Source organism: Rhinolophus sinicus, chromosome 16 (assembly GCF_057876585.1).
Source record: "Rhinolophus sinicus isolate RSI-liver-muscle chromosome 16, RSI-T2T, whole genome shotgun sequence".
In the NCBI taxonomy this organism is placed as follows: Eukaryota; Metazoa; Chordata; class Mammalia; order Chiroptera; family Rhinolophidae; genus Rhinolophus; species Rhinolophus sinicus.
In genome coordinates this window covers 140,541,121-140,568,393 of record NC_142516.1, presented here as the reverse complement: position 1 = coordinate 140,568,393, position 27,273 = coordinate 140,541,121, and the positions used below count along the sequence as shown (strand labels likewise).

The window sequence follows — 27,273 nt, the reverse complement described above, 5'->3', positions numbered from 1 at the left end:
GAAATATATTGTAGCATGGAGAAGCAAGCGTGTTAGATAAAATAACTAAATGTAGACACATTTACTTGAATCATTAAGAGATAATTCTAAAGCATAAATAGAAAGTATATAACCATTTCAAAAGGAAGTATATGCGTATTTCATTTATAAGCTGCAAACAAACGATTTAGCATAGAATTCTCTTTCACAAAACTGAAGTTTCCAGGAGTCAGTGTGTACCACTCATGACTTCCATTTTATGTGCAAGAGATGAATGCAGTAAATTAATTTGATGGTATGAGTTAAATGGCAGCATTTTCAGCAGAAAAGGGGCATATCCTGGATAGATGTCTAGAAACTTGGAAAATAAAAAACAAAAACAAATCCTGTATTTTGTACTTTTTCCTTCAGAAAATTGCAGCATGGTTATATCCTAAATGTGTTCAAATGCAGTGTTTTCCTAGTGAAGACACTGACTCTTATCAATGAGAATTCAATTTTAAGAAATATTGAAGGCATGAGAAATCAAAATTGTGACTATGTTTCTAGAGAGGAAAAAGTTCTTGTGATATCTGTGCATGCTCGTGTTCCAGATGGGAAAGGCTGTAATCAGCCAACACTGTTGCATAAGGGAAGGGGTAACAATGTAACTGAGAAAATGTGGTTAATTATAAATTCTAGTTAACTTAAGAATTTCAATATTAATTCATTTTTTTAAAGACCTAGGTATGAATCCCATATCTGTTATTTAACATGTGGCTATAGAACGTAATAATTATTTTTCAGATTGATTAAAGAGAATATATGTAACATGGCACACATGCTGCCTGCAATATAATAAGTGCTCAAAAATGCTTGGTATTATTTTCATAGTATTCCTTGTTTACTCAAGGTCAATATTCTGAACATCAGTTCTGACTCTAAAAGAATAGATGCTACCTAAAATATGTAGGAGTTTAGATTGAATCAGTAGGACCCAACATTTATTGGGGAGTTTGATAAAGTACGTCACATATTTGATTTTCAAAAGTATTTTGTTATGGCATATTATAAACTTAGAAAAAAAACAAGAGAGAGTGGTTAGTGAAACACCCAACTTCAATAAAGCATAACAGTTTAACCTATTTGTTCTGGCACCATCTTTTTAGAGAACTATGTATTCCAGGCCCTGAGCCCATCTCTGCCTGCCACTCCAAGGTGAATCCCATCCTGAAGTTAGTGCAAAACCCTCCATACACTATTGTACTGTTAGAGTTGGTCATTTTTGCCTCCAGCGATGTGTCAGGCTTAATTTGCTCTAGGACCCACTTGTTCATCTTTCTATTGGTCCAGGGTATCTGTAGAGCTCTCCTCCAACACCATATTTCAAACGAACCAATTTCTTTTTTCTACCAATGTTCTTCACTAGCCAGCCTTCACATCCTTACATATTACTGGCATTAGGAGGGTGTGAATGATCTTAGCCTTGGTCTCTGATGACACATCTTTGCTCCTGGTGATCTTTCCTAATTCTTCCATGGCTGCCCTTCTGAGTCTCGGCCTTCTCGTGATTTCTTGGCTGCAGTCTCTCTTTGAATTGATGACGCAACCAAAGTAAGCAAAATCTTTAACAATTTCATTATCGTTGCCGATATTAAAGTTGTGTATTTCTCCTGTAGTCGTGCGTTTGTCTTCTTGATGTTAAAATACAGCTCTGTTTTGGCACTTTCTTTTATCACTTTCTTCAGAAGTCATTGCAAATCATTGCTATTATACTTTTTGCCTGTAAGAGAGTGTCATCTGCATATCTTAAATTATTGATATTTCTTCCAATTTTCACTCTTCTGAGTCTAGCCCAGTTTTTCATATGATGTGTTCTATGCACCGATGAAACAAATAGGGAGATAAATTGCATCCTTGTTTGACACCTTTGCCAATGGGAAACCATTTAGTCTCTCCATATTCTGCCCTGACAGTGGCTTCCCACCCACAGTACAGGTTATGCAGCAAGACAGGCAAGTACTGAGGCTCGCCTATGTCTTTCAGAGCAACCCATAGCTTTTCAAGATCCATACAGTCAAAGGCTTCACTGTCGTCTATGAAACACAGACTAACCTTCTGGGATTTTTTGGAGCGCTCCAGTAGCCAATGAATATTCACAATGAGAATCCAGCTTGAACATCCACTTGACTTGCGTGGGAAATTAGAACAACGGCCCCATACTTACTGCACCTTGGCATCTCCTGTCTTGAACATTGGATGCATGTTGAATGCATCCAGTCTGTAGTCCATCGTTTTGTTTCCATGTTTGTTGAGATTATTCTTGTTAGGATTTTGACAGATTTCATCTCTGTGGCTTGAAATAATTCTCTTGGTATCCCATCTGCCCCTGGTGATTTATTTCTTCCCCACACTTTCAGGGCAGCTTTCGCTTCACTTTCCAGAATTTCAGGTTCTTCCTCAGAGGACTCTTCTTTAAAGGTGTCTGTCATTCTTTTATCTCTTCTGTATAGATTTTCGGGATTCTGTTTCCACCTTCCCTTTATTTTCTTCTGGTCACACAATGTGCTTTCTTGTTGGTCATTCAGAATCCCTAGTCCCTTTTACTTTCTTGAATCTTCTTGTAGGGATCACTGTTTTTCCTTTTTTATTTGTTGTTCTTTCCTATCTTCTTAACATCAACTATTGTAATCTTCTTTCTATCACTACATGATAGTCATGGAAAAACTGTGTTCAGGACTCTAACCCTGGTAGTATCACCTTTTTACTTTTGCCTCTCACCAATCTTTGACAATTTTTAGTGTTTCTTCTGTCATGTATCTTGATTTTTCTATCCTTTATCCTTCTGGCATTATCTTTGCATTCTTCCCTGATAATATTTGTCGTTTCAGTCCATGGTTCTTCTAGTTCTTGGTCACTTAGATTTAACAGTGCAAGTCTGTTTTTATGTGGACTTTAAATCCATCAGGAATGTTATTTGCATTAATTTTGGGCACTATGATTCTTTTAGTTCTCTTCGTCATCTTTACTCTGATGTTTGATATTAACAGTTTGTGGTCAGTACCACAGTCTGCTCCTGGTCTTGTTTTGATGGAGGGATTACAGTTTCTCCATCTCCTGCTTCCAATTACATAGTGTATTTGATTTCTGTTTGGCCATCTGGTTACCTGACCATCATGTATACAGTCATTTGTTTGGTTGTTTGAAGCATGCATTTGTGATGGACAAGTTGTTGGCTTACAGAAATCCACAAGCCTATCTCCTGCTTCATTCTTGACCTCTAGTCCAAATTTTCTGACAACCTTTGATTCTGCTTTATTTTCTACTTTTGCATTTCAATCACCTATAATTATCGGTATGTCTTGTTTTGGTATATGATCAATTTCTTCTTGAACACTTGCATAAAAGCTTTCAGTTTCACCTTCTTCAGCTTCTTGTAGATGGAGCATAGACTTGAATGATGGCTGTGTAAATAGATTTTCCTAGAAGTCTGACTGATATTATTCAGACCGACCTTGCATCATAGCCTCTAATTGCCTGTGCTACATCTTGCCTCAGTCAGTATTAAAGCACTCTGTTTCTTCTGAGTTTGTCATTTCCAGAGTAGAAGACTTTATCGTTGCCTGACTGGAAATGTCCCATTACAGCCCATTTTAGTTCTCTAACATCAAGCACTACAAAGTTTAGACGTTCCACTTCTTACTTGACAATCTCCAGTTTACCTTGGTGCATACTTCTTACATTCCACGTTCCAATTGTACGTGTTATGCAGCATCATGCTTTCCTTTCGCCTTCTGCGTATTTCAGCCATTGGACATCCTTCCAGCTTTGGTCTAGTTGCACCATTGGCAACAATGCTGTTCATACTTGTTCTCTCCTCTTCCCCAATAACTGAGTGCTATCGGACCTGAGAGTCTCATCCTTTGGGACTATGTCAGATTTCATTTTGGGCTTTCTTATCGTAGGGTTTTCAAGGTAAAATGGGAAAAATAAAAAGAGTAAGAAAGTAAAATGCAGCAGTGGTTTACCACTGTCTTCTGCTACGTGTGCAGTGTGTGCTTCCAAACCACACGTGCTTGGGTCCATTGTGCTGCAATCACCAAATGCCTATGGAATGTAATTGTTCCTTTTAACTTTCATTATCGATGTTTGCTTTATAGTTGTCACATACATTACATCTACATACATTGAATGTATTCTCCCAAAGTTATAACTTTGATTTCAACAGTCATGCATGTTTTAGACAACTTTCGTGGAGGAAAATCATCCTGTTTGTTATCCCATAACTTAACATGTCTGAGGCTCTCCTTTGTTCCTGGAATTTAAGTTCCCTTTCACTATCATTCATTGCACCCTGAAAAACCTCCTTTAGCATTTTATTCACAGCAGATGTAAGAATTTTCTTCATTTCCTTTCATCTGAGCATGCCCTCATTCTGCTTTCATTGTCCAAGTTTTGATTCCCTCAACAATTCACTTGCTTTTGTTTACTTTTCTGAGTTCTCAGATTGATGTTTGCGTGTTTTATTCAAAGTTTCAGTTATAAACAGTAGACAAATAGGTTGTAGTGTGCTTACTTCATCTTGGCCCAGCTTATGTATTTATCACACACAAATTTATTATGCTAATATAGTCAGATCGATTGAGCCTTACCTTTATGGGTTATCCTGTTCAAGAAAATCTTTCTTATTAAAAAGAAAAAAGAAAAATCTCTCTTGCCCTGCTGCCATAAAGTTATCTTTCTACATACATTTTTTTTTTTTAAGTTTAGGGTTTTTTTGTTTGTTTGTTTTTGCTTTTTACATTTAGGACTTTAAGCTACATGGAATTTGTTTTTTCAGAATAGTGTAAATTTGCTATGTAATTTTACTTTTTTCTGTACTGGTAACAATTGTTCCACACTTTATACCACGTAAGACCATACTGATGACTTCCTCCTAAGGCTGAGTACACTGTCAGAAATGGATGTTCTCCATATTTGTCTCTGGCCTTCCAAACTCTTCTTTAGTATTACTTTCCTCTTGATGGCATTCCTTGAGCACCCTTTCCAAGCAAAGTAGTTACTTGTCTCTATACACTGGTTCCTATAACTCTGTAATGCAAATCTCTTTTATATAATTTATGTTGTTGTATTATAATCGTGTGTGTGTTTAGACCCTGATGGACTTTTGCGCATATAGAAAACACATTGTATTCATCTCAATCATTTTTGTGTTCCAAAAACAAAGTACTTAATAAATCTCCAGCTCTAGGTAATTGTCACCCAGTAGCAATTTCAGAAGAATTAAGAAAACCAGATTGATAGACTGTTTCCTAAGATTATCAAATATTTATTTCACTCCCATGTTAAAACTGTACCAATACACTTGGTAAATAGGATCACTGACTGGAGGATATTAATGTCACGTTTTATATGGTGACTCGGTTTTAAAGTTAGCATGACATGTGAGAGTCACAATAAAAATGACTGATTCTGGAAGATCCCTTATATTGCCCATAAAGAATAATATACATGGCTTTAATGTATATAACTGTTATATACATATAATTGGATTTAATGCATAGTGCATAAGACAACATAAAGCATATAATATGTATAGTATTTTGAATTCTAAGAAAGTGGATTGGATTTTCAGATGTTCATTGATTCTGTCATTTAACTAATACTAATCGAGTATTTACTTGTGCCAGCACAGATCCAGGCACTTGAGATACCTGGGCTACAAAACAAACATCCTTGTGCTCGTGGAAGTTAAATGCTAGCATGGAAAATCAAACAGTAAACAGTATTTAAGTAAAATGTATAATTTTTTTTTCAGTTAGAGTTGATATTCAGTATTAGTTTATATTAATTTCAGGTGTACAGTGTAGAGGTTAGGCATTTATATAATTTATGAAGTGATCCACCTGACAAATCTAGCACCCACCTGACACTATACATAGTTATTACAATATTACCGCCTACATTTCCTATGCTGTACTTTATATCCCATGACAATTTTGTAACTACCAATTTGTACTTCTTAGTCCCTTCACCTTTTACATGTATAATATTTTTAAAGGTAATACAGTAGTCCCTCCTTATTTGTGGTTTTAGTTACCCAGGGTCAACGGCAGTCTGAAAATATTAAATATGAAATTCCAGAAATAAACAATTCATAAGACTGAAATTGCATACTATTTCTGAGTAACGTAATGAAATTCTGTGCTGTCCCACCCTGTCCCACCTGGGACGTGCATCATCCTTTGTGCAGCATACCTGTGCTGTGTACTCTACCCACCCCATTGATCACTGAATAGCCCTGTTGCATATCAGATCAATTGTTGTGGTATCACAGTGCTGTGTTCAAGTCACCCTGATTTGACTTAATAATGGCCCCAAAGTACAAGAGTACTGATGCTGGCAATTCAGGTAGGCCAAAGAGAAGCCGTAAAGTGTTTGTTCAGTACTATCTGCAGTTTCAGGCATCTACTAGAGGTCTTGGAATGTATCCCCCAAGGATGAGGGGGGCTACTGTAAAATTATGTTTACGAAAGTAAAACAGGGTAAGCAGGACTGGGAGTGACAGGAATGGTGTGGAAGAAGGTTATTTTGAGTTGTAATTTTAAATCAGGCTGTCAAGAAGGCCTCATTGAGCAAACATAAAGTGAGGAATTCAGGAAGTTAGTTGATTTCAGGGGAGAGCATTTCAGGGGGGAGAAGAGCAAAAGCCCTAAGAAGCATGTCTGAATTGCAAGATGGCCAGTGTGGCTGGAGTGGAGTAACTCTACATATTACTAGATGTTTAAAGGAAAAGAAGTTGGAATCACCATTAACTATAAAAAGTTAACTCAAGAAAAGGGATGCTTTTAAGATATAAACTACAGCAAAAGGCTAAATGTAAAATATCAATTAGGACTCTATTGTGTTGTCTTTCTTCAAACCCATTTACCAATTTTAGAAACTTTCGTCTGCTTAGAATATAAGTCAAGGCTAAATTTGCTTTTTCTGTAAGGAGAAGAAAATATGAGACAAATAGCTCTATTGCTGCTCAAGATAACAGAGAATTGAAAGAGAGACCCCTGGGAATCAGGGCCCCAGATTTCCTGGCTTGTTTAGTGTCACGCCTTGTTCCATGGTGCTGAAACATAATAAGCAAACTTGGATGAAGGGTGTTCTTTTTTTTTCACTTTAGAAGACCTTGAGACCTGATTTTTTCTGATTTCTATGATTATGTTATTATTTGAAACTGTCATTTTGTATTTCTGATTCTGTCAGAAATAGGTTCTAAAAAAGATGAACTGTGACATTGCAAAGAAGTGTCATGAAGTCAATGATATAAAAAGCCTGGATTTTTGAAGACCAAGTGGATTTGAATTAATTTTATACACTTGCATGTGATTTGTATTATCTTTTTTTAGAAATAAGTCTTGATTTAAAAAAGATTTCCTCTCATATGTTGCCCACTTCAGCAAAATCTTCTCTTTTCCTTCCTAATCCTTCCTGAAATACGTTTTCCTTTCCCTATTTTGTCTAGCATTTATACCTGAATTTTTCACCATGACTGTGTCTTCAAGACACTATAATTGACCCCAGGGTCACAGAGGCAGACACTGTGACCACCAAATCCATTATTTATAAGCATACAGCTAGACTACATTTCCCAGCCTCTTTTTTGGTTAGAAGTAGTCATGTGACTGAAATCTAGCCAATGGAATGGATGTGATCCACTGCCAAGCTTGATCCATACAAATCTCCCTTTGCCTATGAATATTCAATGCCTTTTACCATCCAAAAGCTAGATATAGAATACTCCAAGATCCAAGAAGCTGCAACATGGATGACAACATGGAAGATCATCCACTGATCAGAAATACCCCTTTTGGCCTTAATGTGAGTAATGTACTTCTTTTGTATCAAGCCACTGGTATTTGTGGTCAGCCTGTTAGAGCATCTTGGGGACCACTAACATTCTTCATCATTTATTTGGTTTAATGTTTCACATGTTGTTGCTCAGTGTTATTTTTTATAGCACTTCATTTAACCTCCATTATGTAGCCATCTTTATTCTTTCAGATAGCAAAATTGTGCCTGTTCATATCTTGTGATGATAGAATTATTGGAATATTGCTTATCAGACATTTTAATGCAAAATAATGATGAGTGGTGCTCCCACCAAGTCACACATATGTATAAAACCAAAGCTTATAACTCTTAACAACTGGTCTCAGAAATGTCTCAATCAATGTGATGCTGGCACAGCAAATCCGCCAGAGTGGGCACTCAAGTCCTGGTCCAAGAAGGTACTTGGCTTCATGTAGGCAAGAATTCAAATGTGAGCAGATATAGAGTTTAAAATGAAAGTAAGTTTATTTAGCAGAGAATACGTATGAAAAAGCCACCCTGCAGACAGAGTGGTGGTCTGTAATTGCTAGTGGAAGAGAGGCCCTCTCCACCCATCGGGGTAGGGTTTATATATGTTTCTGGTTTCCAGGAAAATATCTTGGTATGGGGAACTTCTGAAGGGCACAAAAAGAACATAGGCAGATTTACCGTTAACTTTTGTAAGGTACAGCCTGTGGCTACTTTGTAATAGGTTTAATTATGGGAATGGCCATTACAATGGAATCTCTTTGCTCAATAGGTTTCGGATGGTCTGTTCTGTGTGATTGATTAATGTCTGCCTGAGCTCTGTGTCTGGTGGCACGCAGGTAGCAGGCTTGGAATCCAACCTCCTCGTTCCTTCTTCTGTAAAACTAGTCCTCAAAATGGACTTAATTTTCTTCAGGGACAAAGTTAGTCCTCTATAACAAGTTGGGCACCCCAAGAAATATTTAATATTTTTAGAAACTTTTTGGTGTATTTAATGATTATAAAGAATTACCTCTTTTACCTCTAGTTTTCAAGTGGGTGACTCAACTGGTAACTAAATTTTGCAGGGAGAATCAAGGTTGATGACAGAGGAGATGCTTTCCCCTATGAAGTAAATTCCATGGCCAATGGAGTTGCCAAATGCCCCTTTCTTAATTATAGCTGATTTTTAATATCTGTTTCAATTGAGTTAACATTTTTTTAACATCCAGTTTCATAAAATGGTTTTCTTCATTCTTATTTATTTACTATATTTAACACCATAGCATACAGATTGTGGTTGTTTCCAGAAAAAAATACCTTAAGAAGTTACTTACTTAACAGGTAAACTACATCCTACACAACAATGTAAATTAAGGTATTGGCTAATTAAACAAGTGAGGGAAAGCCTTATTCGCAGCTCTGCTGCTAGTTCAAAGCCAACTCTCATGTCCAACACCACATTGCTCGGTACTTTTCTCTTGTGTTTTTTGTAATTGTAAATGCAGACATGAACAAAACTATGAACACCATTCCTTATACCATTCAATCCAAATGTCTTTTCTTCTTTTTGCATCCTGTTCATCCTTTTGATCCAGAAAAAAATCCCACAGCCCATATGAATTTCTTGGCCATGTTGCTTCGAAATGAGTCATGTCTCCTCTGTATTCTAACAACAAAAATTATGTATTTAATTATATAATTTATTAGTCAATTAATACTGTGCTGCCATGTCATTTTTTGCTTTCATGTCTTGGTTAAGCATTTTTACATTTAACTATGTGTTTATGTCTTGCTCATTTTGAATGGATGCTTCTTGCAGGGATAGGTCACATTGTGTGATTCTAAGTCCTATAGAACTCATCACAGCACCTTCCATTTCATAATCATTTAAAGCACATGTGTTCATTGATTTGAAGACAAGGAAAAGTTCTTGGAGGGCAATGTACTTAGTATCTAAGATTGCCTAAACACAATGTATTTGAATTTGTGTCTGCCTTTACCACTTACTAGCCAAGTGAGTCTGGGTTTTGAAGATGAATTTCAGCATCTGTGAAATTAGGCTAATAATACTTAACCTGCTTATTTCACATGGTTATAAGAATTTATTAGAATAATAACATGTGAAAATGCTTCAAGAATAGAAAACAACATCATGGAGATGACTTTTAAAGATGGGCCTTGGAAATACAGAGGATTCTGTATTTGGGCATCTGACCTGGGACTACTGTAGAAAACATAAATAGAATCACAGAGTGTATTCTGGATGCATCTGATTGGGCTGCATACATAGACTATGTGAGAATGGATGATGATGAAGCTGGAATAATTAGTGTGGCCAGAAAATAAAGGATTTTATGTAACATGCTAAGGTGTGTGGACTTGATTTTTTAGGCTAGGGCACAGCAGCAGCATTGAAGATTTTTGAATAAGAAAATTATATGAACAGATTTATTCTTTGGAGAAAAAATTTAGTGGATTAATTTTCCTCAGTAATACCTCCTAGTGTTTGCAGTGAGTCTCCCATATAATCCCAAGAAAAAATATTTTTAGAGGAACTGTAATACTCTTACTTTCTCTGTTTCCAATATAATAGATTTATGTTTTTGCATATACTCCCTGGATTTGCACCCCATTACTATAATATGTCATTACTATAAGCATACTCTAAATATATATTATCAATTTTTGTTATAATATATTAGTCATTTATACTGCCATGATTTTTAAATGAATTGAGGTACGAGACCAGAGCTCATACAAAATCCATATCCTGAAATGTCACAAATTAATTATATTGCATGATGTGCTGTACAATCATAAATTTCTATTTTATAACTTTCCATTAATAGAAAGAAACATGCATTTATTCATCAGAGTCCATTTTTAATCATAGCTATGAACTAAAAATCAGCTGCAAATTGCAAATAAATGTCCATTTAAATTATATTAAATGTGTTCCAATATAATATTACTTCTTATAAAAGTAAAGAACAGTGGTTTTTTTTTTTTTTTTTTTTTTTTTAAGAAATCAAAGTGTACAGACAAGGTGAAAAATTAAGATTCTCTCTCCCCTCCCTCACTGCCAGTTGTCTGGATACAGCTACTCTTGTTTCCAGTTGAACTTGTAACATGCCTTATAAGGGATGTTTTCCCATTTATTTAACCCTTAGGCAACAAAGGAAACAAAATAGCAAGAATGAACTTAATTGAATTGCTGTAAAAGTGACTATTTCTAAATTAGGAAGGATCAACTCTTTCCTGCTTAAACCAAAAATGCTGTTCTTACTTTCGGATCATTTTCTTACATTTTTTTTTTTAGAATTATGGAAATATACAGCCCCTTAATCAGACTTTTTTGAATCACATTTTATTTATGCCACATCCTTAAGATCTACTTAGATAAACTTTGGTTTTTCAAGTTTGGTTTTTCAAAACTGTGATTTTTCAAGTTTCAATTTTTTTTAATGTTTTTCCTCCAACACTTTGTTAGCATCAAGTGGAAATGGGATTTGCATTTGAAACACTAATACTCACTATTCAGTCAGCCAGGATGTTTCCTTCTTTTAATTTCCATAAATGTCAGTAAATGCCTCTTTTCACCTTTGGGTGAATAGTCAATAGAAAAATCAATTCTGTGACAAATGAACAGTAACATGATTTTACATATGAATTAGTTAACAAAGCCTATTTTTATCCTAGAAGGGAAAGATTTAAGGTAAAAACTCAGCAGCAAAGTATTAATTTTCATTTATTAATATTGTTCATAGAAATGCATATCCACAGGAAGTAAAGAAAATGTATATTTAATTTTTAATTAGTTCATCTTATAGAAGAACTCTATTAATGACACAATAGACAACTATTAAAAATTAATACCGTGTTTCCCGAAAAATAAGACCTAGCCGGACAATCAGCTCTAATGTGTCTTTTGGAGCAAAAATTAATAGAAGACTTGATCTTATTTTACTATAATATAAGATCAGGTCTATAATATATAATATAATACCCGGTCTTATTTTACTATAATATAAGACCGAGTATAATATAATATAATATAATATAATATAATATAATATAATATAAGACCGAGTCTTACATTAATTTTTGCTCCAAAAGACGCATTAGAGCTGATTGTCTGGCTAAGTCTTATTTTCGGGGAAACATAGTATATAGATATATAAGTAATAAACCTCATTAAGCCTTTAAAACATCATGTGTTTCCCCTCCAGACAGTGAGAGATTTAGTGGACCTTAACCCCTGAGAGTAAGTGAACTGATTATAAATGTCTCGCTTCAGATACAGAACTTGGATGAACTCAGTCTTGACATCCCTTTATCAAACTCTTCATATTTAATTGATATCTCCTGGACATTAAAAGACACAAATACTTTACAAATCAAGGTTGATAAATGGAAACTAAATTCACATCTTGAACTGCTAAATATCAAATCAGCAAGATTTTCTCAATAGCAGAATAAAGGCATTTTTTTAACCCCCATACTGAGCTGTCAGGTTGTCATCACCAGTATCCTAAGTAGCACTATTTTCTCAGGATCACTGCTTCAGTGAAGGAATCTTCCTGTTGAAACTCTGCTAAAAGGAAAGGATTTTGTTTGAGGCTGAGTATCCTAGTCATAGGGAAAGGAATCTGGCCTAGGATCATTTCTGTATCTGTTCACACGTGCTGGGAGGTTGAAATGGGTGTTAAGAGGCATACCTATTTATTGAAGGTAGGTGGCTCAACTTCTCCCTTCTCTAATTCTCCTTTAAAAGCAGAAAGGAGAATATGGAGCTATAGGTGACACAAAGCCACATTTTAGGCATTCTAAATTGACAGGGCGTGTAAATTAAATAGTACTGACCTCCTCTCAAGTGTATCCAGCATGAGGGTGGGTCAATAATACTGCCTGGCCTCCAGTAGTTGTGGAGTGAGTCCCATTGTCAACTTCTTTGAGTGGTCACATTGTCCCAGCTCCCAATAAACTGTGATTCAGTGCTTTGTCATACTGAATCACAAGTGGCCCCCAAGCTCTGACTTTCAGATCTCTTTCAAATGTCAAATTTAAAAATAAATATCACAGAATAATTTCCAATATATTATTAGTTTCTCCATTTAAAAAAAAAAAAAAATGCTTTCAAAAACTTTTAGCTGACAGATTGTGCCCTTTTCTAGAAACCTGAGTTTTATACCTGTTATAAAGTTGTACCATTTTTTTCCATGCCATCCCAAAGTAATAATTTTGGGCATAAGATGTCTTAGCCCTTTTGGGTTGCTATAACAAAATACCACAGACCCTGTGGCTTATAAACAACAGAAATTCATGTCTTCATTCTGGAGGCTGGAATTCCGAGATCAGGAATCCAGCATGGGCAGGTGAGGGCTGTCTTCCCGGTTGCAGACCTGTCACTGTCCTCACAGGACAGAAGTGTGGAGGGGGCTCTGTGAGATCTCTGTTGTAAAAGCCCGAATCCCATTCATGAAGGCTCCACCCTCAAGACCTAATCACTTTCCAAAGGCCCCACCCCCTAATGCCATCACTCTGGGCGTCAGGATTCCAAGGTGAATTTTGGGGGACACAAACATTCAAACCATAGCATAGGATAAGCTTATTTCATTGTTTAAGGCATCACATTCTTTAGCCACCCTTAAGTCTGGAGTGACTGTCCCACTTACTTCAGTGACCCCACTCACTAGCCATCAAAATCCATATAGGCATGTCTGAATCCAGAGTAACTGATGGATCTGGGACCACCCACACCCTATGTGATTTCAGAGCTGCAGAGCATTTTTAGTAAGTTCCCCGGGCTTTATAGTGTTTGAAAGGGCCTTATCTGAACCTGTGAGATGTAAACTTCGTTTGAAGTATGAGAATTTGTCCAGGGTCAGTCTGGCATTACTTAAAGGCACTCTCTGTTTTTCCTTTCTCTGGCCTTGATGGAGGCGAAGTATCCAATTGTACCTAAGTTTCCAAAAAAACAAACAAACAAACAAACAAAAAAACAACTGAAACCACAGGTCTAATATACAGGCATACCTCAGAGATATTGTGGGTTCAATAGACCACCACAATAAAGCAAATACCACAATAAAGCAAATACCACAATAAAGCAAGTCGCACAATTTTTTTTGCTTTCTCAGTGCATACAAAATTTATGTTTACAATATGTGGTACTCCATTAAGAGTGCAATAGCATTATGTCTTTAAAAAACAACATACATGTCTTAATTTAAAAATAGTGTCTTGCTAAAAAGTGCTCCCCATCATTTGAGCTGGTTGGAAGATGGCACTGGTAGACTTGCTGGACTCAGGGTTGCCACAAATATTCAATTTGTAAAAAAACGCAACATCTGCAGAGCATAGTAAAGGGAAGAGCAATAAAATGAGGTATGCCTGTGCTGTGATAACATTTGTCCCTTCTCTCATACAGCCAGGCATTCAAACAGTAACTCCTTTTAACCCTCTAATTAGTGCACTTGGATGCATTGTGCGGGACAGAGATTAATTCACTCATTGTGGACTCCGAAGCACACCCTAGGCTTGTCAAGCGGTAACTAATTCTACCCACATCAGTCAGCATTTTTCTCACTTTCATAATATGTATGACCCTTTTTAAAAGAAAAATTGTCCTTGATTTTTAACATTTCTTAAATTATTTTATGTTAATTCAATGTATAAATACATTGTTATAGAAAATCTCTTTATCCTCTTAGCTCTCATTACAGCTGTAAAACTGAAGCGAATTTACAAATTCAGTAGAACAAAAATCTACTAAAGCAAAAAAAAAAATTTACAACATTGTGTATTAGGTATGATTATGGTTAGCTGACATGAAACTACTGTTGAAAATACGAATATGGTACTGACTCAGATTCTGTGAACTTCCGGACATTTTTACCGTGTCCCGCCTTTGGTTTTACACAAGTCTCTGTCACTTTTTTTCTGTTTGAACTGCTGGGCAACCTACTGTACGCTGTCAAATCAATTACCTTTTTCTTGGAGGATAATGCCTTGCTTGCATATTAAATCCATCTACTCTTTTCTCATTAACCTGTAACAATATAAATAATCTTACTTGTGTCAATCATCTTGTAAATAAAATACAAAGTCAGAAAATAAAATCTCACTGAGCACTAACTTAAAAAGTAGGTATTCAAAGGATCCAAAACACAGTTACATTATCTTTTTTAAAAATATAATAAAAATAAAAATTCAAAAAAAAATTTAAAAAGAACAAATGCTGACTGATGTGGGTAGAATTAGTTACGGCTTGACAAGCCTGAAACTACATATACGAATCTCAATATAAGATACCTTTAACCGTTGTTTAAATATGTGTATAGTCTTTTTATCTTACTCCTGAAATTCAAAGAAACCTCTAGACCTTTCATCATTTTCTTCCTGTATAACTTCTGCTAGTTTTATATAATATATAAATGATCATTATGTTATAAATCCAGTGTGTTGCTCAGTATTTTGGCAGCTTCTTATTAATAAAGAAGAGACTATGTTATATTTCTATAGGACCATAAATTGTGAGAAGTGCTTTCATTTAACATTGTCTGATTGAGTCATCAGGATAATCATAATGCAGAATGTTTAGGGATTTTCTCAAGTCAAAGAGCTAACGACGACAAAATCATATTAGCCCACATGTACAGACACTCACTTTTAAGTAGCCCACATGTGTTCCGCACGTAATCCTTACCCATGCTTTTGAGGCAGAATATTGCTGTGATCTCACTTTACAGATGAGGAAGCTGGTAGACTTGCTCAAGGTTACACAACCATTAGGTGGCAAATTTAGGATTTCACTCCAGGCACACTGACCCAAGAGTCCGGGTTTGTCAACCATAGCATCTCTGCTCAAACCAACCTCAGCGTCTGTGGTTTTATTATTCCCTGTTAAAGAATAAAATTCAGTGTCATTACTGGCACTTATCTACCTCAAGCCCTGTGGAAACACCCTCCCTATCTTTTCTTTCCCCCTTTTCCAACTGGTTAACCATCTCATTTTTCAAAATTTAGATCAAAAGTTACCACCTCTTTGAAGTCTCTACAGACCCTGCTCCATAGAACTTCCTTTCCCAGGTAAATGATAAAAAAGAAAAGAAAAAGGTTTTTAAAACCTCCCTGTTTTGGCTCGCTCCGTCTCTAGGTTATGTGTGACTCATCAAGACACTTGTGTGATTAGCATGTCTAAACATTCCTTTAAAAGCAGGGCATTTGTCATAGCCATGGAGGACAGGAGCAGTGAAATGTAGACTCCCAAAGGTTCCTAGGTATGGGACACTTTGCTTTCCCAGTTATAGCGCTTGCCTTCTGGTTCTGAAAAGCTGTGATTTGGCATACAAACACTATTATCTAAAACAGGCCAGAAAAGAAAATAAGTAAGTGACTAGCTACCCAATGTGGTGACTTGGGGCAGAAAAGTATCTTCTAAAGCAATGGAAAACAGGATTTAAGTTCAAACACACCAATGTGGCATCCTGATCCGACAAACAAATCTGGATAGATGAGACCTGGTGTGAAGCCAGCTGACTCCCCAGCCACGTTGCTAGCAGCGTCCTTAATCCCCAGTCATTTCTTACCTTTCTGAAAAGAAACGGCTCCCTTTCAATATCAAAACGAAAATTCTTGTTAGAAAATCATTATTGCCTTTTTAATGATAAAATGTAATTTATTGGGAAATATCAATAATGATAAAGGAAGCTGTGAGTGTTCTTGTTATTAGAAATGGATCCTGAAATTTTAAAAAATGGAGAAACATTGATTTAGATATTTTTATAGGGCTGAATAATATTGCAAATACTTTTTGTTGCTTATATATTACTTAACCACCATTTTAAAATAGCATTTATAGTTACATTTGTTTGCTATTCTAAATATTAAAACTGTCCAATTTCTGTGACAAATAATGATTCTTCTGCCTTACAATCTAATAAATTTAATAAACCTAAATAAGGCAGATTAAACATCATTAGTCAGGGCATACTGTCTTCATCTTCTGATCTTCTGTTGTCTCACAGATCATAATTTTTAAAAGCCCCCTGAACTGCACTATATTGAGAGTAGTGACCTATCATATGTCCTTACACAGAATTTTTACCTTCCTTTAAGACACAACCTATGAAGATTCTTTGCTGCTTTTTTTTAAATAACGATCAATAATGTTAATATTTTAACATCTCATTTATGCCATTCTGGCAACTATCTTTATATACCTATTAGATTTTACTCAATACCTATTAATCTTCATAATAGAAAATAAAGGTCCATGGGATCTCTCAATGAAAGGGTTTATTCTGAGCATTAGTTGATTATTGCAAACATCAGTCAAATTTTTGCTTATCAAGGAAGCATAGAAAGCTCTTGGTTGTTGATTCAAAGATGACATTCTTCTCTACTCACTACATTATTCAAGACATCAATATCCTCATTAAGAAAGTGCTTTCTAATGGTTTGTGTGTATAAGTTTCACCTTTTATAATGTACTTGGGAATTCAGATAGTTTTAATAAATATTGAGAAGCTTTGAAAGGGTAGAGAACCCTTTTTTTTTTTTTTTTTTTTTTTCACTATAGCATAACTTAGGGGATTCGGAATATTTTATGTCAAAATATCTCCCCACAAGCCTAATTCAGATCAGAAGCCACTGAAAGTCAGTCTCAGCAGATTGGTGCTGCTTCTATGGAGTGACTAAATCTGTACATCTGTTCCTATTATGAAAGTCTTCACAGAGGGTTACACCTATTATATATTTTTGGTCATTATGAAAAGGTGCTGAAAAGAGTTTAATATTGAGAAGAAATAGAGAATAGATATGTTTTATTCTTGGTATGAGGACAGAGTTGCATGCTCACACCATCCAGCACATGCCATCAGTCTATGGAAGAGCAACGCCAACGGCTGGGTGGAGATGTGGATTCTGTTAGCTTGGTTTTTAGGCTTTACTCTGCTTTGTTAGGAGCTGGCCTCCATGTTACATTCTTTTAGATTAATTGAATACTTATTATTTCATGTTCCCTTTATGTTAACTTACTAATTATACATTCTCTCACTATTCTTGTAGTTTCACTGGAGAATAAAACATGCATCCTTGACCTATTGCATGTTGACAGATTTTATTACTTTTTACCATTTTTTAATACTGCTAGAACCTTAGAACCTCTAAACTCCATGTAACCCTTCCTGGCTTTTGTAGTTATTGTTGGCGTCCATTCTTGTTTTACATAAAATTTAAAACCTATAAGACATTGCAAACATATGACTTATATTTACCCCTGCATTTAATTCCAGTGTCCTTAATTCTCTCTTAAATTTCCATGTTTGCATCTGGGATCATTTTCTTTCACCTTAAAAAAAAAGTACACATAAGGCTTTTGATGGCAAATCTCCTCACTTTTGTTGGTCCAAAAACACTTTTATTTTAAACTTTCATTTTTGAGGGATATTTTATGTGTATAGAATTCTAGGTTGAATTACTTTCTTCTGACTTCCAATGTTGCTGTTTACAAGTCAGCTTTTGCTCTCATTGCCATCCCTTTGATGGTAATGTGTCTTTTTCCTCTGAATTTTTAAAGCTTTTTTTCTTCTTCTTTTTTTGTCTTTGGCCTTTGGCATTTTTAATACGGTCTGCCTTATGTTTTTTGTATTGTTGGTGATAGTATATGTGCTTATCTTTGTGTGGTTTGCTGAGCTTCTTAAATGTGTGCGTTGATGCTGTTCACAAGTTTTGGAAACATCTCTTTGAAGATTGCTTTGCCACATTCTTTATATCTTTTCCACTTCTGGTTCTCTTTATATTTATGTCTATACTTGCTATTTCTTCTAGTTGCTCATCTTTTTCTGGCTTACTTACACATTTAATCATAGAGATTTTAAAGTATCTGCTAACGCTCAATCTGGATCATCTGTGAATCTGTTTCATCTTTTGATCTTTAGTAAATTTCCTTGTATCTTCACATGTTTAATAACTTCAGGTTGTACAGACAGCATTGTGTGTACACAAACTGCAGATGCTATAGTGATGTTTTCCATCTAAAAGGCTTCCACCATCCTCTGTTAGGAAGCAAAGGCAAGGGGTGGTCACCTTAATCTAATCATAAGCTGAACTGTGTGGAGAACCAGTCTACCTCTGGTTCTCCTCTAATCCTCCGGCTGCACCCTCCTGAGCTTTGATTGAGAACCTGTCAGGTCTTTGTTCCTTAGCACTGAAACATTATAGTAGCTCCCGCTCTGCATTTCAGAGCTCCTGGCCCCACTTTCCAGTCACGTGCCCTACTCAGATTTCAAGCCTGCACGTCTTGAAGATGAGACTAGTTAGGTGCTTGAGGCGATCATGTCCCCTATTAATGTTTTTTGCTTCTGCAGCATCTCTATCATTGTAGATTTTATTCTAATTTTTATAAGTTTTTGGCCCAAGGCACCATTTATTCTTACAATTGAAGAACTTAACAAATTTCTCTTGGGGAAAATGGCCATGCCTTTGAGGGTCCTCAAGTTTCCAATTTGTGTCACTAGGCCCATGTACCTGCAAAATATCGTACGTTTTTTCTTTCCTTTCACTCAGAAAGATTCTCTCCATCCAGAATTTCAGTTTCTCTAGTTCTCAGTTTTGCCAGAGGTTTGTGATGTTTTAAAATGATTTTTGTAATTTATCCCTTTTTTATCATTTTTGTGATGGAAGCAGTGACTTGCCAATAGCCTATGCAGAAGTAGAAGTCCCTTGTTTTGTTTCTAAGTAGATCAGTATGAAGTTGTGTTACTTAGGAAAGATGGTATCGCAAGGAAGTTTGGGGAAAATAATCAAATGATATGGTAGAGGTACCCTTCCATCAATTAAATATTCTCATAAAAATAAATCCAGTAACAGCATTTTCATAAGTTGCTATTACATGCTGGATGTATGCCGAGGAACATATATACGGATATTCATTATTCATAGAGTAAATGACACTATAATCAACACTGCATACACTAGTGGAGAAAATAGAGGAACTGAAATACATTAGTGGAAGAAACATACAGATTTCACTCAATTTCCATTCAGAAAATGAAGGGAAATGGGAGATGGTACAGAGACCCTGGTCTTTAGCACGTATCAGATCCTGGACACCAACTGGTAAGTAAATGATAAGCACTGTAGAGTAATAGTTAAGAAGACAGACTCTGGAGTCAGCCTGCCTGATTCCACCATTTTCTGTTTGACTTTGGGCAAATCACTTAGCTTGTCTGTGCGTCAGTGTCCTCATCTGCAAAATGCTAACACTATTTAATAGAGTTTCTTAGCAGAATCGCGTAAGTTAACATTCTAAGGTGCTTAGAGAAATACCTAGCACATATTTAGCACTCTAAAGTGTTTATGAAATAAATAATTTTTACGCACATCTTCCACCCTGTTTTCTTGGCTCACTTCCCTGACAGTAGAAGCAATCTGGCCTCACAAAAGTCTTCCCAGCAGGAGAATGCCTCATTTCCAGGTTATTCTGGTGCAGTCCTGGACACTAGCAAAAAAATACCCTTGTAAGTGGAGTGTGCTGCTTGAGCAGCTCACTCTCTATCGGTGCCTGGATATTACTTCAGGGATTGGGCAATCCCAGTCCTATTTTCCACACTTAGGGTTTTTTTGTTTGTTTTGGGTTTTTTTTATTTTTTTTCTGTCTGTAAGTTCAATTTTGGGAAACTCCTTTTGCTAAAAACCAGCTCTAGAAATCTACTTATACATTCTGGATATGGGTTGGACCTCCTGGTTTCTGAGTTATAACCCCATGTCTCGATGTGTTGCTCATTTCCTTGATTCTAGCCTTCCAAATCTTCTTCCCTAAGTAAACAGTAGGCTCCGGTGTCTGGGTGAAGGTGTTGGTTTTAGAATTGTCCTGGAACGCTGACTACCCATGCTTCTTTCAAGGGCCTGTTTTCACATAAGAGCCAACCACATGTGTCCTGCTTTGTTTTTCTCTGTTTTGATGAAGAGGACGAAACTGGCCCTGAAACAAAGTAGTAGGTACTTTGGAAGGTGGGATGAGCCCTCTCATGTCCTCTGACTTCTCCCCCAATATTTCCACTCTCATTTATTGTCCATGTCCAGAATCTCATTTTTCAAAACCTAAATACTCACTTTTAAATTGACAGAAAAGTCGGTTTCTGCAATGTCCAGTTGTTATAGATTGCTGGGGACTGGCAAAAGGGGAGCCCATCGCAGTGTCACCTGCTTGTCCTGAAGTGGCCCAGCTGCCGTCAGGGGACAAGCTCAGTCTCTAGGTGTCTCTCTTCCAATGTCCTAAGGAAGCGAGAGGAAGTAGCTGATACTTGCACATTTTGATGCTCTCCTGCAAAGGCCCCTAAAATTCCCATCTCTGCGGTCTCAAGGTCTGAGAGAGCACACAGCTGCCAGTTTAGATCACTGCTTTGATTGAATGCCACCACATAGCACATGCACCGACACACCAGTGAGGTTGCAGGTGTCCTCAAGCACAGCTCCTCTCTCTCCACTGAGCCCGTTTGATGTTTCAGTGGCTGTCTCTTGCCACACCTATCTCTTGGAAACAGTTTCTATATTAGTGTGGTCCTCTGTTAGCATTGACTATAAATGGGTCCTGTTGAGTAGAGGTCCATCCTTGGGCTGATGCATGGTGGGCAGAGTGGGGTCATATTACCTTCAAAGATATTGACTAGTAACTGTATATAGATGAAGGAGTGGATCCTAGAATGGGGTGAAACTTGAGAAATCTGAAAACATCAGACAGAATTATGATTGTAATAAATTCAATGGAGAAAAAGTGCACGATGTCATAAGAATGTGTATAATAATAGAGGGCAAAGGGAAAATAGACATTTGATTCTCTGTTGTATCACCTGGAGGTGTATAACGTGTTAACCCGTGTACCTATCCTAAATGTTTTGTTCCACTCATCGTCCTAATTCAGCAGCCCACAGCTGGCCTGGTCGGATGCCGTTTGCCAAGTGCCTGGAGGTTGTGTAGGGAATTCTTGATATCTCTTTCGACTCCACTCCAGCCCCTTGGCATCCAGCTGTTGCTATTCTACTTCTCATTCACAATACGTATTTGGTGCTACTCTTTTTGTTTCCCTCTTCCCTCCCACAGGTAATCCATCAGCTGAAGCTCTCAGAGAATGAAAGTGTGGCCCTGCAGGAACTCCTAGACTGGAGGCGGAAGCTCTGTGAGGAAAGAGAAGACTGGCAGCAAATCCTGCAGCACTCAGAGCCCAGAGCACCTCCCCCACCTCCTTGCAAAAAGCCGACTCTTCTGAAGAAGCCTGAAGGGGCCTCCTGCAGCAGGCTGCCTTCTGAGTTCTGGGACACAACCATTTGACGCGGTCCGAATTGCAGAGTCACAGCATAAAACTGCCTACAGATTCCAGGCTGCCCCGACAGAAGGCTGCCTCTGCTACATGCTGGGTGCTCTCCACGCATTTACACAGAAAAGCACAGGACAGAGAAGTTAAATACACCAGATTCCGTGTGTGTGTGTGTGTGTGTGTGTGTGTGTGTGTGTGTGTGTTTTCTTACCCGTTCTGTGGAGATACACTCTGATTGTCAGGCTTCATGGTTATAGGGCCATGCTACCTCTTGGTAGTAAGAGAAAGGCCATGAACAGTGTGGATGAAGTGAGAGAGGGAAGAGTCGTGGAGGAGAGGAGGGATCCATGCACACTGTACACTTGTTTTTGTGTGTCCGACGACATGTTTATTGTACTCCGATCGTTTTACTATAATCCACTCTGCAGGACATATGTTTTATTTCTTTGTAGGCGTTTGTGTTTTATTGGAATTACAAACCTGAAAATTATTTACATGTTTATTACTGTATTTTATAACTTTATGCAGTTGGTGGTGCTCCCTTTCTTCAAAATACAGATTTTAAAAAAATCATTTCTAGATTTTTTTTTTCTTTTACATACCACTTTTAAACCGAAAGTACCTAAATATTACAGGACTATGTTGTTGTTTTAGCTTCGCCCGTGTTAAGCCCTGAAACATATGGACCAAATCCCACGCTTTCTTCCATTCATTGATTAGGAGGCAGTTCCTTCCTAGGCCCTGTGTTTCTGGATATGGGGGTTGTGAGCTCTAGTTAAAACTCATCTGCCGACTTCACCATAGGTTACAGGAAATTTTGCATCACTCCACATGTATGGCTTCCAATTCATGGCTGGTAGTATGAAAGGGTCATATCCATTCCAAGGTCTTCACAGTACAGATAAGCACGCTGAGGTTTACTGGCTTGAGCAGTAATGCTACATAATAAGACAACTGTCCTCTCGGAGCGCCGCTGCATGGCTCACCTGCTGTATACCCTCAACCCTCCTGTAATGCAACTGCCTTGTTTATTGATGTTCTTCTGTTGGCTGCCAGGGAGTTCTGAGCTGTGGCATCAGACTCTCCACCATGTCTTGCTACTCGGAACTTTTTATTCATACCAGCCTTTGAAAAGTTACTGTGCCAATAAAAGGGTACAACTATGTGCTTCCGTGGTTTTATGTATTTATTGTTGTTGTCTTCCATGAATGCTTCTGTGTCCTGAGAAGTAGGGGCAATTAAGTGATCTAATTCATCCAGCCTCCCTTCATGTGTTCTTTTCACAACATTTTGCAAGCTTCGGGGTCTAGTGGCTTGTTTTCAAATAAAGCTTTCATGGTTATTTAGATATAATTATGTAGGCATCTGTCAGTTTTAGGAATAATATGCTCATTATTTAGGAATCATAATAGGCCAACAGACCAGGAGATGGCCGCCATTGAAGAGAGAGTTTGTCGTACTCACAAATCCCACACCATGCCACGGGAAGGCCACATGGAGAGACACCTGGGTTGGTCGGGAGGCAGAGGGAGTGAGGGAAATAGTGGAATAAGGGTTTTTTCATGGTTTCACGGGAAGGACTGGGTGAGGCGGGGTATGCAGGCATAGAATGGATGAATTTGAATAATTTCAACAGGACCTGGGGTGCAGAGGCTGAACCTGGTTAATGGATACCTGGCCCTGGGCAGGGTGATGGGCACCTGGAGTGGGAGAGACCAGTAAAGGGTGCGGTTAGGGTGTGAGCTCTGGATTTGCTGGAGTTTTTATTATCTCTAGGACGTGGTTAGCCCCGGAAGAGACAGTTCCTCCAGGATTAGCACGGCCCAGATATCAAAGTATTAGAATACAGAAAAGAAAAGACATAATTACTGCATGGTTAATACTTGGCAAATTACTAATGCCATCCAACAATTACAAGAAGGCATTCCGCCCAGCCTCCTCCCGAACAACAACCAAGCCCCACACCCTGCCTGTTTCTCCCCTATCTCCCTAATGTCTGACTTCCTAACCTCAGCCGTGAAACAGAAGAAGCCAACTTTTCTTAATATGCATGGCTTCTTTGGCTATGCCTTGCTTCTTATAGGCACTTAGTGACCTTGGGTGAATTAAATGCTTGAACGGGATTTCCTGCCCTCAACAACACACACAGTAGATTTCTTCAGACCAGAATGAACAGTGTGATCTGTTCAACATTGTACCTTGTGAGAACTTGTTTCAAATGTGCACTGAGCACTTGCAGTGATGTTCTGGTGCTTTGCACATATTATTTCTAACTGACACATGACTCCATGGTAATTATTATCATCTGTGAATTAATCATCCTGAAATTGAAACTCAGAGCTTTAAGTAGGCTGATAGAACATAAACCCTCATCTTTATAGTTCTAATGTCCATGAAATTTTAACTTGATATACAGAAATTGTCTGCTTACTATATCAAAATATGTCTTTAAAAACTTCAAATTAAATGACCTTTTTGGGATACATAGTTGTGTGGAATTGTGATAGAAGACTATTAGAAGGAAAGCTTCCATGAAGTAAGCAGTCTCCAGCACACGTGGATCCAAAGAAAACCACTTTCTAGCCTATTGACATGGTCACAGATTAGGGTTTGTATAGTTGTAAACTGAATCTGACAATCACCTACTAAAGGTACCATGACCATCATGAAATAGTAAACATTTGATCTGTCTAGTAATCGCTTAGACTCATCTAACATTTGTTGACGCAGAGATAGGGGCGAACCCCCTTAAAGATTTTCTGAAACACAAACTCCTTAGTCGTTACTGACTTTTATATTTAGTTGTTTGTTTTTCCACAGTGGAGAGCGATTTCAGGTATGTGTTAATCACTACTTTAGAACCATCTGATTATACCTGTTCTACTTGCATAGAAAAATCAGCAGAGATTCAAAAGCATTCATAGCCATGGTGTTAGTAACAGTTTTAATAGTGATAATAATATGAGCTAAAATCCGAGTCTGAGTGTATATTAAAAGGATTCACAGAATGGTTCTCTAATAAATACAACATTACCAAGAAAATAAACAGGTACTATTCTGGATAATAAAGCACTGAATTTTATTCCACATAAGCAAGATTTCAACAATTATGCATATTTGCAGTAAATTTAATGATGGTATTTTAATTGTTATCAGATCATAAGGTATGAATTATGATATATTATCAGGATTAAGACCTTATGTTTAGCAATATAATTGGTATAAATTATTACCCTATGTTCAAACACTGCCCAATCTTATTGCTTTTAAAAAAAAAATGCTCCATGAGGGGTCTCAAAAAACTATCAAAAAGTTTATTGTGAGTTAAAGTGATTTAAGATGTATTTTTAGAGTGGAAAAATATATCATTACTATTCTTAAATAGTGATATCTAATTTAGAAAAATTACATTTGCTAAATCTACCCAGTAAAAGCAACAACCAATTAAAATAGATATGTAAATGAACTTTACATATGAACACTACATAACTTAGACAAAAAGTATATTATGAATTCCATAGTCTAAAGGGATGGATATATTTCTGTCAAAATTCTATTGCTGTCAATGTCTAGCCAGACATCAAACTCCACTCATACCACAATAAAGAGCACGAGTTTATTATATAATAACATTCTAGAAAGGGACGCATTTCACACACTGGCTATTACTCTGCACTACTAATTTATTTTCTAACTTTTAAACATAGATCTGTAGTTAGAAGTTAGTAGGATTTATTTTCATTTTCATCAGGAAATTTTCTACAAAAATATTCTTAAATTAGCTAGAATAAAAGCCCCAACTGTGTGCCAAGTAAAAGTTTAGTTTAATGTCATTGCATTTTTCAAATTGTTTTTAGTTGCACATAAAAATCCATGTGATGAAGATGAAAGCAATTACATTTGTATTTATTGTGCAATAGTAAATGGTCTACAATGCTCATACATTTTCCAAAACAGCGTGGCTTTCAAAAAATTAAAACTATGTTCTCCACTTCCGTACGACTGCCTTTACATCTTATTCATAAACAATGACTTTATCAAATTCTGCTGCAATGTTCTACCCATGTGAGTTACAAAGATAATCCGTGTAGCAAAGGGTTGTGGCATGCTGAGTTACACACTGGAAAAATTACCTTTGTAGTTTTTCACTTTACCTAAGTACTGCAGACCCCTGGGGTGTTCCATTATTATGGTTTCAGTAAGTTTCTCTAAAATCCAGGATGCTTTGTAAAACTTTAAAGATGACTTTTTCAAAGGGTAAGTCTTATTAGATGCCTATAATAATACATCTCTATCACCTGTTCTAATTTATCAGATCACTTTTCAGATTTAAAAAAAATCTATACCTAAAATATCATTTTTGTATGCTTTGACATCAGCATGATATAATCTGGATTTTATTTAGTTTACCTTATCATTACAATGCCAGAAGAAAATCTTGATGTTTTCTCATAAGGAAATATTAAAGGTGAATAAATCTATGTATTCATTTCAATTGTTGTTTTATAAGAGGAATGCATCAAATGTGTCTTTTCTCTCCTTTGAATTAGTCATCCACAGACATCCTGGCATGTCTGCTAGCTTGCCTTTTCCTATAGCCCCAGGGAACATGTGCTGCTTCAAAGGAAGACTGAGCTTCCCAGATGACATTTTCCTGATGTCACCACTTAGTTTCCAAAGTCTAAAGAAAATGAAAGAGAATGAAACTATTGATACATTCCAAGGGGGAGATCAAAGCTCTAAAGAAAAATGGAATAAAACCAAATTCAATTTGAGGTTTTGATCTTTTAAGATTTCAGCAAACAAAGAGGCTAGAGGTCCATGATCTAAAACAATTGGTTGAAAAGTGTATAAATTCTGTCACATTTTGAAGAGAGGTTTCCTTATTGAACCTATTTTGGGGGCTCTATTAAACTGAATTTAGCCAAACGGAGACTTGTATTAGAAAGAGAAAGTCCACCTAACAGAGTCGCTATTATTGTTCGTCAACGTTGTTGAATAAAATAATACTGCAAAAGTAACTTTTTGGATACAATTTTATAGAACTTTAAAAAGCGATGTTGTGAATTGCTATGAAGGTGGTGCAGGGTATTAGAAAAATTTGAAGGAAAACTGAATATACTTAAAGGAGTGATGGAAATATTTTCTAAAATAGTATTTGT

General features: G+C 36.7%; 1 protein-coding gene across 3 annotated transcripts in view; it reads left to right on the top strand.

Moving 5' to 3' along the window:
* Positions 1 to 23,276, top strand: part of MYO16 (myosin XVI) — a 548,145-nt gene extending 524,869 nt beyond the window's left edge. For all 3 annotated transcript variants that reach the window (XM_019731063.3, XM_074329516.2, XM_019731062.3), the window contains one exon: positions 21,898 to 23,276. In XM_019731063.3, coding sequence (XP_019586622.3) covers positions 21,898 to 22,125 — 228 coding nt within the window. In that variant the 3' untranslated portion in view covers positions 22,126 to 23,276. The remainder of the gene's footprint in view (positions 1 to 21,897) is intronic.
* The last annotated feature ends 3,997 nt before the right edge of the window (positions 23,277 to 27,273 follow it).